The following is a 12,467-nucleotide window of genomic DNA, read 5'->3' as shown; positions in this document are numbered from 1 at the left end:
GGCTATCCAAAAATTTCTGAGTCACAGCATGTAGGGATGAGTTACGAACACAGCACTTACCACATGGTGTAATGATCCGAAAAGATGTCCTCTGGCTGGAAGATCTCACCATCATAGTAACAAGAGCAGTGGGACTTCGGCACGCACTCCTCGCGCTCGTCCAGATAGTGCCCGGGGGGACAGTAGCATCCTTCCACACAGAGTTCACCACAGTCCTCATCCGGGTAGGACAGAGATCTGCAGGTCTGGTTGCACGGCGTCCCACACTGCCGGTACACTTGGCCTTCAGGACAGGTCATTGCTGTTGAACGATGTGCACATCAGGGAGACCGGCATTTGATCCAAAGCCAACTAAAAGAAAAGCTGCCTAAAGAGGACTGGGAATCTGGGAATTAAAATGGATTTACTGGATTTACTCATCGATGGGGGCCTGTATTACACTGTCTCTTAACGCTGCAGCACCAGTGAAACCTAGGGCACTGCTTGTATATACACAAGCAAAACCTTACTACCTGCAGTTCCCAATAAATGTCAGGATTGGATTGCAACCTCTGCAATGGAAATCCATCCACAAAATTTCATCCAGAACAAAAAAAACAGGCCGTGTCCAACCTCTGTTATTACTTGGATCTACAAGTTAGGAGCGTTACAAGCGTCATGTACACATTCACACTTCTTTTCCTTTGCAACACGGTTAGGGTCAATTTGGTCAAAATAAATAGAAATGTAGGTTTCTGCCTTGATAAGCAGGTGCTGCAACAGTTTAAAGCCTCACGTCCCAGAAGCTCTCAGTGATTTCTGTGGAAGCATGTGCAAATAATGAAGTCATTTAATGATCGTGGAGCCAACCTTGGGTACTAATGACTTTCGGTGATGAATTCCTTTTTATGGAGACCTAATTATGGCCTTTGGAGCCACTTTGCTTTCTTTGTTTATAAAGCTACCACTTCGTTCTACAGTGCTGATTTTGAGGCAGCCTCCTCGGCACACATCAGCATCGGCACTAGGTGGCAGCTATGACAAGACATTTCAGAAGACAAGAAAACAAGTCAGTATTATCAAGGGCTTTTAACAGGCCTCCTGATAACCAGGATTTACAAAACCCGGTCGTTCGTAGCAACCTTCCAAAGCAAACGGCCAGAGTCATAAGGTGATGAGGTAGGATGTTCAGTGGCGTGAGGGAAGCAGCTGCAAATAAAAGTTGGTCCATTTGTACCATGCTAAAACCAAGATCAAGGGGTTACAAAGAAAGCTCTTCCTCTTCTCATCCCTGCAGAATGATCCAATAATCCCTACCATCTCCTCTGTGAGCGCACACCCCTGGGAACTGTAGTAGCAATGACAGTAAAATAAAACCTATAATAAGGCTACAGCCCTGCAGCCTCACCCAGCTGCTAGCAGGGCTGAACTAACACTGAGGCTACCAAAGCAAGTCCTACACGCTAACCAACGTCTAATGCTTACCCTCACAAAGTTCTTCTGAAATGAAGAATTCCTTCTACTTACTGAAGAGAGGCACAGTTGCACCAACATCTCCCCAACTTCTGTTGAGACACCTGAAGTCCCATACAAGGGAGCGTAAGCCCCTAACTTGACGATCCAGCCCAGAGGCATCTAAGGTGACTTGAAGCCTTCTTCAGAGCAAAAATCTCCCAAGTTTGGGACTTGTACCCAAACTATTTAACGTACCTTTCACAACACAGCCCAAGAAATTTATGTGCGGTCATCAATACAGTAGGCAGAGTAAATACCTCATAACTCAGAAAAAGACAATAGATTCATTCACAGTTACAGGAGTCTTTGGCAACTATTCACAGAACAGTGCTTCTAATTTACATACACACGATCTTTGCAGTAAATCAAATACTGAACAGGCACAGCCCAGGGCTGAGGACCATTTTAAAAGTAACTTTCATCACTAAAGGCATGTGCAAGCAGGACAACCATGAAGCCTCAGCCAAAACTATGATTTGCTATACAGGAACCTCTGGAAACAAAGAACTGGTTTGGCAGATTTCAAGAGGGTACACCAGTTTACTAGAGTTTCAAGATTCAGAAAGGATAGGATAACTAACCCCAACACCCTGCCCTACTTTCTAGTCGGTGGTAGCACTCCCTGCCCATAGGGACAACTTTGCAGCTGATCCCTTTCTTAGCTACAGCTTTGTAACTCATCTTACCTGCCCAAGCACTTCCTAAGATTTTAGAAACATCCCCTGTTTTTCCAGTTCTGCTACCCAACGCCACGTTCACACTCCAAGTCCCAATACACCGCCCCATCACCTTCCAGCAACATCTGTTTTTAACAGCAAAAAGGCAAGACAACTGACCTGGGAGGGGACTGTTGTCTGTACGCTTTGTAATAGACTGTCGCTAAAAGAAAAAACATCCCATTATTGCCAGGAAAATGAAAGGAAAAGGCGAGGTGCATCTAGTCTCTACGGATGCCTGTTATAAAACCAAAACACTCAATGCTGTGCTCTGAAGCTCAGCCTGTCCCAGGGACAAGATGGGAAGTAGTGGGAAAGCATTGGAAAAATGTGTATCCATCAGATAGTTCATCCAGCTTCTTGTGGGTGGGTTTTCAACCCAGAGTGAAAGAGGCCTAAATCCCAACAGGTTTCTCAGGTAGCGCAAGGTGAAAACGCAATCACAGCTAGGTCAGAGGCTCTGGGTGAAGATGCACCCCGTCAGAACTAGATTTAACACAGCTGCTCCACCAGCACCAGCCAGCATGCTGAGCCCCACCATGCAATGTAGCCATTCTCAAATGCTGCTCAGAGCCTGCCCTTAATTCCCTACTCCCCACTTCAGCGCTCTTGGATTTATCCCATACAAATCCTCTCATAGAAGCCAGGCAAAGACAATAAACTACCCCAGCACCACCACTTTGAGGAAAATAGTGGGCTTATCAACTGGTCTTAAAACCTGAAGGAAGATCTAAGAACCTGTTGACTGATTCCCCTTTGCCACAAAAAAATACATATAAACATATATACACAACACAAGACATAGAATCGTTTAGGTTGAAAAAGACCCTTAAGATCATCAAGTCCAACTGTTAAACTAACACTGCCAAGTCCACCACTAAGCCATGTCCCTAAGCGCCTCATCCACACGTCTTTTAAATACCTCCAGGGATGGTGACTCTACCACCTCCCTGGGCAGCCTGTTCCAGTGTCTGACAACCCTTTCAGTGAAGAATTTTTTCCTAATATCCAATCTAAACCTTCCCTGGTGCAACTTGAGGCCGTTTCCTCTCATCCTATCACTTGTTACTTGGGAAAAGAGACCGACACCTCCTTTCAGGTGGTTATAGAGATCGATAAGGTCTCCCCCCTCAGCCTCCTCTTCTCCAGACTGAACAACCCCAGCTCCCTCAGCTGCTCCTCATAGGATTCATTCTCTACACCCCTCACCAGCTTCCTTGCTCTTCTTTGGACACACTCCAGCACTTCAATGTCTTTCCAGTGAGGGGCCCAAAACTGAACACAAGATTCGAGGTGCGGCCTCACCAGTGCCGAGTACAGGGGCACGATCACCTCCCTGCTCCTGCTGGCCACACTGTTTCTGATACAGGCCAGGATGCCGTTGGCCTTCTTGGCCACCTGGGCACACTGCTGGCTCATATTCAGCCGGCTGTCAACCAGCACCCCCAGGTCCTTTTCTGCGGGGGAGCTTTCCAGCCACGTCCCCAAGCCTGTAGCGTTGCACGGGGTTGTTGTGACCCAAGTGCAGGACCCGGCACTTGGCCTTGCTGAACCTCATACAATTGGCCTGGGCCCATCGATCCAGCCTGTCCAGATCCCTCTGCAGAGCCTTCCTACCCTCCAGCAGATCAACACTCACGCCCAACTTGATGTCATCTGCAAACTTACTGAGGGTGCACTTGATGCCCTCGTCCAGATCATTGATAAAGATACTAAACAGAACCGGCCCCAATATTAAGCCCTGGAGAACACCACTTGTGACCGGCTGCTAACTAGATTTAACTCTATTCACAACTCCTCTTTGGGCCCAGCCATCCAACCAGTGAGAAAGACAGCCCTTCACAGTATGGCCTGTCTGCTCCTTCCATGCAGCATGAAGGGATTGGCTCTGCTGCTTATTCATGGTAGGCTGCAAGGGTACGAGTCAGCTCTTAAACAATCAAACTGCAACTAAAATAATTTCAAAGACGTGGGAAATGAATGCACTTGTTAGCTTGACAGGCAGCAGAAATGCTGTGCTACACTAATGACTTACCTCCCTGCCACTTATCCACTTCAGATCAAGCAAACCGGTTCTGTCAAGTCATTTCCCAAGAAACTGAATCTCCGTTGACCGAGGCAGGAGCGGAGCACGTGTTCATTGCACTGGGCCATCAGCACAAATTATGCAACCTGCACATTCACATCTCAAGCCCATTAAAAGAGAGATTGTTCTCCTTCATGTGACAGGAGATGTCTGGGGCATCAGGATTATTTAATGGGGGCTGATGGATCTGCAATCAGGGAAATCGTCACTTTATGAGAGCATAAAGTGCTCTGTAATGCACAGAAAGGAGGAAGCAGCTCTGCACTATTAAAGATTAATTGTGAAAATTGACTTGTTCAATTACAGAAAGAACGATGGTGCATTATCGCTGCTCTTTCTTTCAGCCTCCAGACCTGCACATTTTTAAAAGGATTTTTATTACATTACTGTTCCACTATCTGAACATTTACATAAATTAGGTAAAATATTATGAAACCATGCAGCAGTTTAACATAAACTGGTTTTGTTCTCATTCGCAGTAAATACTCTCCAGCCTGCAGAAGCTGTAGTCAGTGACCTTATAGGTACAGACCCTACCAGGTGGGAGGCCAGTGACCTCTCTCTCTCTTCCAGTTTCTACACACTCAGTTTATAAATGTTTTTCCCACCCCCTGTTTGGGAAGAAGTAGCAGAACAGATCTGGAGGGCTGCCAAGCGTACATGCTTTTCCCCAAAATTTTCAATTGTCTTCTTTCCTTAATAGCAAGGTTGCTCAGGAAAATGGAAAAACATCCATTTCACAAATATTTATGGGGAAAAGCGTGTCCATGTTCCATCAAAATTCCATTGCAATGGATTTTTTTCCTACCACATTGACCTAACAGAAAAAGAAAAGAAATAAAAGATGTTGGCTTCTTCTGCTCCAGCTTCTTAGTAGTTTGGCTATTAATCTTGCTCTGGACTGATCTATGCAAAAACATCCTATTCTTTCTGTTACCCCACCTCTGTAACTCAAACCTGCAGTCTGAATTTTCGTCCTATCCTCTTGCAACATCTCATCTTTTAGACTGCAAACTTTTGAACCAGGGGTGCCATTTATTACAGGTGGCATCCTGCAAGCCATCCTCAGGAGAATTCAAAACTCAACTCTTGCTGACTCTCATAGGAGTTAAACGTGTACACAAAACGCCGCAAAGCTCGTGTTTGCCTAGCTCAGTGGTGCCACCCACAGCCTGTTGATCAAGGTTCAGGATCTCATCTTGAACCAGCTGCCACATTGTACTAGAATTTACGAGAAGAAGGAAAGGAGCTCATATGTGGTTAGAAAAATGATGTTCACCCACTAGGTGAATGGTGTACACGAAATGAGATCTGACATAGGTCTCGGACCTCTGCATTGACAGGATGATAATCAAACTGCTAAGAGAGATAGAAGCCAGAGTGGTTGTGGGTTCTCCATCCTTGGAGATATTCAAAACTTGTCTGGACAAGACCCCAGGCAATCTGCTGTAAGCTAGCCCTGCCATGAGCAGGGGTTGTAGCAGAAGACTGCCAGAGGTCCCTTCTGATGTAAGTTTGTCTATACTTGTACAATTCTGTTCTACGATACCACTTGACCGAGTACCTGCCTTTGTGCTTCCTCCACACCCTCAACTTCAACTAGAGTCAGGAGTCACTGACAAGGTCAGGAGCTGGGAAGCTTGGGCCTCAAAAGAAGGAGGCGCCAAAAAAGCAATTCATACATTACTACAAATCACTTGGGGATTCCGACCCTGGGATATTCAGAAAGTATCCAGGTGAGTAGCTGAAACTTAAATACAGCTGAAAATGGAAATCCAGTTGAAAGCTCTGCTGAGGTATGTCAGATGACTGCTTCTCTCCCCCAGTGCTCAGCAGTCTCTGTGAACAGTTTTTGCATCCTCGCTAGAGGGGAGGAAAGATATACACCCTCATCATTTGCCATAAGAAATATTTGGCACCTTGCAAAAATCATCTCATTCTAGACTTCTCATCTGACATTGCCAAAAAACTCCTTTGAGACAAGGAAAATAAGCAGGTTTGAGAAGCATTTCACTTACGGCAGAAGTCAGGCTCTCTCCACTGGACCAGGACGCTCTTCCTAGCACAGGCTGCTGCGTAATTAGCAACAGCAGAGCACAGACAATTCTTGCCATTGGAGCAGGAGCAAACATCAAAGCGGCAGTTCTTCACATAGGGAATGGGACTGACTTCATGGTGACAGGGTGCAAATGCAGAAGACATCAGAATTGAGCAGGAGTCCTCAGCATATTTAGCTGAAAAGAGAAAAATTACATGCTTGCACTGAATCAATCAGTGGCTTTCAAGAAAATCTAGAAGAGCCACAGTAAGCATTTTCTTTTGTAAAAAAAACCAAAACACATTGAAGAATAGAATAGGATCAAGTAGGCATAGATAGCACCGTAGGTCATGAGCTCCATTAAAAGAATAATGTTTCACTAACAAAAGAAATCAAGGAAAAGCAATGCTTTTATATTCTGTCACCACTATTTCTGGTGCTGTACTTCCTTTTACAGGGCCTCTACTTTCTGCTGCTTTTTGTATTTGCAAAATTAAACTTTCTAGGCTGCACTACACTCACGAATCTACAGTGCCTGCTCTGATCTATGGACGTAGAATTTTCTGTGTACTTGCTCCTCCCAGAAATCAGAGCTTGCTGTAACACCTGGGACAAGAAAATTGCTCTGAGAATTCCTCCCCGTGTCCAACCAGGACAGCCAAGCAGTATGGAGGGAAAGAGGTAGGCTGTCTGTTGGGACGCACTAAAAGAAAGGAGACAAGGGATCAGGAAAAGTGTATAAGCTGTAAGGACAGAGGGGTGAAGAATACAGCTGTTTTGTCCACCCAGAGGATAAACATAGTATTGCTACCACTTGTAAGAGTAGTTTCGGTGGCACAAGTTTGTGCTGTGGCTGTGATGGTCTAACTAACTCTGACCATGGTCCAAACTGAAGAGCATGATCCCACATTACTAATTTTTGTTTTCAACTTTCACAAAACATTACATTTTCCTTAAGAAGTCTGCATCAATCAGTGTCTCTCTGTCTGTTTGGTTTTTTGTTTGTTTTTTGTTTGTTTGTTTTTAAAAACAGAGATTACAGCCACTCCCCGGTAACGTAAGCAACACTAGCTTCTTCTCTTTGTCTTTCTTTTTCTTTCATTTATTTTTAATTTTTATTCTTATGTAAAATGGAAGATGACAGTTTGCTGCACATGTTAATTTTGGATGGAGTTCAGTACCTAAACGAGGATTGAGACTGCAGGGGTCACTGTCTTGTTTTGACAAGTCTTGGCAGTCTGCGTTGAGCTTCCAAGAGTTCCCAAAATCTTCCAGAAGAGCTTCCACCATGCCAGAAGGTGTAAGAAAATCGTCCCCTTGGTTACCGTTGTAATTTCCACAAAGCCCGCATGTCTTTTCGGAATAGACTGGAGACAGCTAAGGAACACAACATTAGCGTGGTCATCCTTCAGAATAGGTCACCACTGTATAGCAAGAGTTTCTAAAGAATGAACCATACACAATTTAACAATCAAGGAAAGTCTCAAATACACATTAAAATACTATAGACACAATTTCATTGTGCTCCATTTTCAAGCTTCTAACAAAAATGTTATTATTAGCAGCAGCAGGACAATTTTTGCACGGTACAGTGATAATTTCAGATGGTAACTGCAGGTGACTAGAAGAAAAATGGCTTAGTTTTGTGCCTTCATCAGCACTCCCATTCAGTCCTTCCCTATTTTTCTCCTTCATTCATATAAATGAACAGGGCAACAGTGGGAACTGCATTTTTTTAATATAGTGAGATGATTATATTTCCAATGGTAATTTGGGAAAAGATATGGCACCCGAAACCATTTCACATTTTAAAAGAAAATTTGAAGATTAAGAAAATGTAAACAGATTGTTTTGTCACAAAACAGAGACGATGTTGAAGGAGTGTTTCCGTCAACATTAAGGATCATTAACAAAATAAGGGAGAGACTACTACCCCTAAAGCTACATTACCTCACGTTAGAGCTTCCTCCTGCCTAGAGAAATTTATGACGCGCTAAAAGCAGCGTTGCAAACAACCCACAGAGCAGATGTACTTTTCACCCTGCCTTATTCTTACTGCAAATCAAGAGACATCTGAAAGGGGACCCTAAACTTAGAGGTAAACAGGGGGAAATCTCCTAAGCAACATCTGCAACACAAAGGTGCCAATATCTTTTATTCTAGCAGGAGCTGTCAGTTTCTATTAGAAGTAAAGATCTGGTACATCACAAGTACTACCAACTGTCCTCGGGAGCTGACTCAGTACTTTAATGCTACAGCTGCTCTCTGTACGCATTTACTAGAGTGCTACTTCAGTCAGGTTGGCAGGAGTAACCGGTGAAACAGAACCAAAAAAGCTAAAAAAATACATTTTTGAAGAAAATTGGTTTTCTGCATAATTAAAAAAAAATATTATCCAAAATATAACTCAAGACTACCTTCCCTTTGAACACAGTGGTCCAAGAGTAAATATGGAGCATCAAAAGGAACAACCATGAATCATTAGAGGATACGTATCCTTTTTACTCCAAAGGCCAGGGAAGCTACTTTTTAAACGTACTCTGCAGACAGACAATGACTCATACAAATCCAAATTCTGATGCATTTTCAAGTGGAAGCTCAAATCACAAATATCAAGTGGTCACAGAAAGGGGAGCCTTCTTGAGGAACATAGAAAGAATTTTTACCAGAAGTCTGGCCAAGGTAATGGAAGTGTATCACTTCCCCCAATTGTCAGAAATACTTGGCAACAGGTCAGTCTACAAATCCAGCATAAATTAACTCTCCAAAAGCAATTAAAAAGATGCTTTAGATACCCAGAGAGGGAAGGACCTTGGAGCAGAACTGAATAAATGCAGACGATTGGAGAAACTTCCACCGCTTTTATGGGTAGAGGATCTGGAGCAGAAAATTAGATTTGTTTTAACTGTAAGAAAGAATTTGCTAGGCTCTACGGGTCTCTGACCAGGCAGAAAAATACTCTGAATACTGAGGTAAGCCAAAACTTCTGAGATGTGCCAAGGGACTGAATTGAATTATTCTCAGCCCAAAACCAACTTCCAGGACCCTTGGAGCACAGAGATACAGGCTAGATCGAAACAACAACAACAACAAAACAGTGGATGCTTTCCAAAACTGTTCTGGACCTTTCTTCTCTGTTGTCCTTTCAACTCCTGTACTCCTGAACTAGCTTTCATAAACCCTTACACTGTGCCAGACGTGACATTTAAGACAGATTTTGGGGCAGGCAAGGAGAGCGCAAAAGCAACGCCATGGTTCAGAGACGGCGGCGCTCGCTGCCTGGTAGAAACAGTAACCCCAGGAAAATCAGCTCTCTTGGCAAAGCTCTTCTCGGTGAACAAACCCACCCCACACGGGGCCCAGCTGCAGAGCCCCTATTACAAGTGGGGCTCAAAGGCAGCAGGGCTGTCGTTAAGCACCCGTCCACGCAAAGACTGCAGGTCCACAGCTGCCCCGCATCACGCAGGAGCACATCGCCCTGAGTTAGCGCCCGTAGCCTGCAGGTCATCACACCAGGAAGCGATGCTACAGGCAGACTCACGCCCCTGAGGGAGTGAGTACACCCTCGGGGACAACACTCACAGCCCCTGAGACCTACCGATCGAATGAGAACAGCCTCTTGTATGAGCAAAGAGGGCAATAGATGGCTTAGCTGGAGAAGCTGTGATGGTTTATCAGCTATCAGGAGACTATTCCACAGCAAATAATCTTCTCCCGTTCCCTCAGGCTTTGCTGTGCTACAACTCATTCTGCAGCTTACAACGCACACACACAAAAAAAGTGGTTTATGTAAAGCTTTCTGTTGTTGCAGCTAGACTGTTTTCCCTACGGCTCACTTCTTTTAAACCTGGTTTGGGTATTTCTACACTCCGCTGCGGTTTGCAGCGCAGACAAACCCTAACTGGTAATCAAGGGTTAATCAAGGGAATGTTAAACATTCCTCATAGTAGAAGGAGCGTGCAACATATCTTGTATGAGTTAATTGATTTTTTCCTGGAAATTATGAGTAACCGTGTCCCTGAAGCCACATTCTTCCCTTATTTTAAGTTGTACGAACCTATTGCTAGAGACAGGACAGTCAAAGCAAATGAAAGCAAAAATCCAGTTTGAAGGGTATCTGCTGAACAAAACACAAAACTATTCATGGTTAATAAAGACTGTCATTGCACAAAAAAGAGAAGAAAAAATAAAGCTACCAAGCTGCTGTAGGATGAAAATATTTGTTTCTGGAATACAAAAGAACCTGTATATTGCTCCGGGGGTAGCGAAAGAGAATGGAATTTCTAACATGCAACACAAAGCAATTTCTCACTTCAGACAAGAAAACTCTTTGTACACATTTGGGTGGGATGAGGGAGGGAGCAAAAAGGCAGAAATAAAAGAGATAGAAAGTAAGTGTACCTTCACTAGGAGTTCACCATGACCGTCCCAGTCAATCTGCAAGTCTTCCCCATAGGTAAGGCGAACTGAAGTCCTCACCGTGCGCTGGATACGGAGGGCACCTTAAGACAACCACACAGTGTCAGTCAGTCAAGCCAGGATGCGGGTTTCATTGCCCGGCACTGCTGTGTCGCACTGAACCGGCCAACAGAGTGGGTGCCACAGAGCAGGGGGCAGGTAGGTCTGCCAAAGAAAGGGGTGCCAGCGATGCCCACTCCACACTTCCCAAGCTTTGTGCCTGCTCAGCAGTTTATAGCTGCATGAACTTGTCCACAGGCTCTTGCTTTAAGGCACTCAGGAGCCCTAGAAGAAGATATATGTGCATTCTGCAAAACCTCAGGCATTGACTGTGACATTTTGCAAGATAACTGCAGGTATTTCAAGCTTCTGGATTAAAAAAAAGAAAAAAATAATAATTTTAAAAAGCATAGACCAACAGTGGTTTCCAAGATCACATCTCTCAAATCCAGACCAGATTAATTCTCCTGATTTTAGAGAAGCTGAGCCAAGATGTGTCAGCTGCATGGAGAGAAGCTGGAATGACAGAGCTTCTAGAAGAAGCTGCAAGTGAGAATTTGGTCTTGAAAACACTTTTTGATTGAATTGGGCTAAGGCGTGCCGGAAAACACTAGTAAGTAGGATCCCTTCAGTGGCTGGCCAGAGTTAGACCATGCAAACACACCTTGTAGCAAAGGGATCTGTATGTCTTGTCCATTCAGTGAAATTCCTCCTCCATGCTTCATTTTAATGAGGCTGTTGTCCATATCCCGGATCCGGACTGAAGCTGAGCGAGTGCACACGGCATCGGGATCATCTGCACACTACAGAAAAGGGAAAATGTGCCTCGAACCTCAAGCTTTCACTTTACTGGTGACTTAGCCACAGGCCCCTGAAAGGCATTTCGGCATCTAATTCGGGAGGCGTTAAGTGTCTCAATGGTTTTACGGATCTAGTTTCTGCCTCCCACAAACACCAGGCTCGCAGCCTTTCTTCCACTATCCTGTTAATCAGGCACCAGGGAGCTATCTGCAGCTCCTCATCTCAGAGCCTGGAAAGCAATCCGCGGGCATTACACCGGACCCCCAGGAGCGGACTGCACCGTGACCGGCCCCTCCGGCTGTGGCAGGGGCAGGAAGGGCACGCCGCCCCGCACAGCCCGTCAGGCTGCGAAACCGCTGCGCGCTTCCCACTGCCCAAGACTCTTGCACTACTTATTTTCCCCGGCTGTGGGTTACGCAGATGAGGAACAGGGATTGCAGGCCCCCGGGTCTCCTCCCCGGTTTCGAAAGGGAAGTTTCAGTGGGAACCTGTTCTGCAAGTTCCCAAGCACAGATGACCTCAGAGCTGCATTATCAGAGTTTTCTAATGCAGGCTATAGACGTCGATGGTGCGTATGACCATCACACCATTTCTCCAAAGCCTGTGACTTCTCTGTTGCTCATGTCCTGCAAGGCAGGCTGATACTCCCCTTCACTCCCGTAACTCTCCCGGCTCCATTGTCCCTCTCCCTACCTTCAGCTCCTCCAGTCCCATCCCTTTCTTCCCCTCTGCTTGATTCAGTACCCTTTATCAGTCTCCAGGTTAGTTCACCTATTCCCACGCACAACTGGTCAATTCATTTCACGACCGGGTTAACCTCCCTGTGACACCCCCTCCAGGGTCTCCTTCCCTCCCCGCGCTGGCCTGGCTCCCA

At 45.2% G+C, this 12,467-nt stretch overlaps 1 protein-coding gene across 1 annotated transcript in view; it reads right to left on the bottom strand.

Moving 5' to 3' along the window:
- Positions 1–12,467, bottom strand: part of VWF (von Willebrand factor) — a 146,291-nt gene that overhangs the window by 99,902 nt on the left and 33,922 nt on the right. The window contains exons 12-16 of the mRNA XM_059816886.1: positions 11,457–11,595; positions 10,736–10,836; positions 7,516–7,711; positions 6,315–6,530; positions 61–301 (exon numbers count right to left, since the gene is read on the bottom strand). Of these exons, the coding sequence (XP_059672869.1) occupies positions 61–301; positions 6,315–6,530; positions 7,516–7,711; positions 10,736–10,836; positions 11,457–11,595 (893 nt within the window). The remainder of the gene's footprint in view (positions 1–60; positions 302–6,314; positions 6,531–7,515; positions 7,712–10,735; positions 10,837–11,456; positions 11,596–12,467) is intronic.

Source organism: Gavia stellata, chromosome 4, assembly GCF_030936135.1.
Source record: "Gavia stellata isolate bGavSte3 chromosome 4, bGavSte3.hap2, whole genome shotgun sequence".
Classification (NCBI taxonomy): domain Eukaryota; kingdom Metazoa; phylum Chordata; class Aves; order Gaviiformes; family Gaviidae; genus Gavia; species Gavia stellata.
Note: the sequence above shows the minus strand (reverse complement) of the source record. Positions and strands in the feature narration are given on the sequence as shown.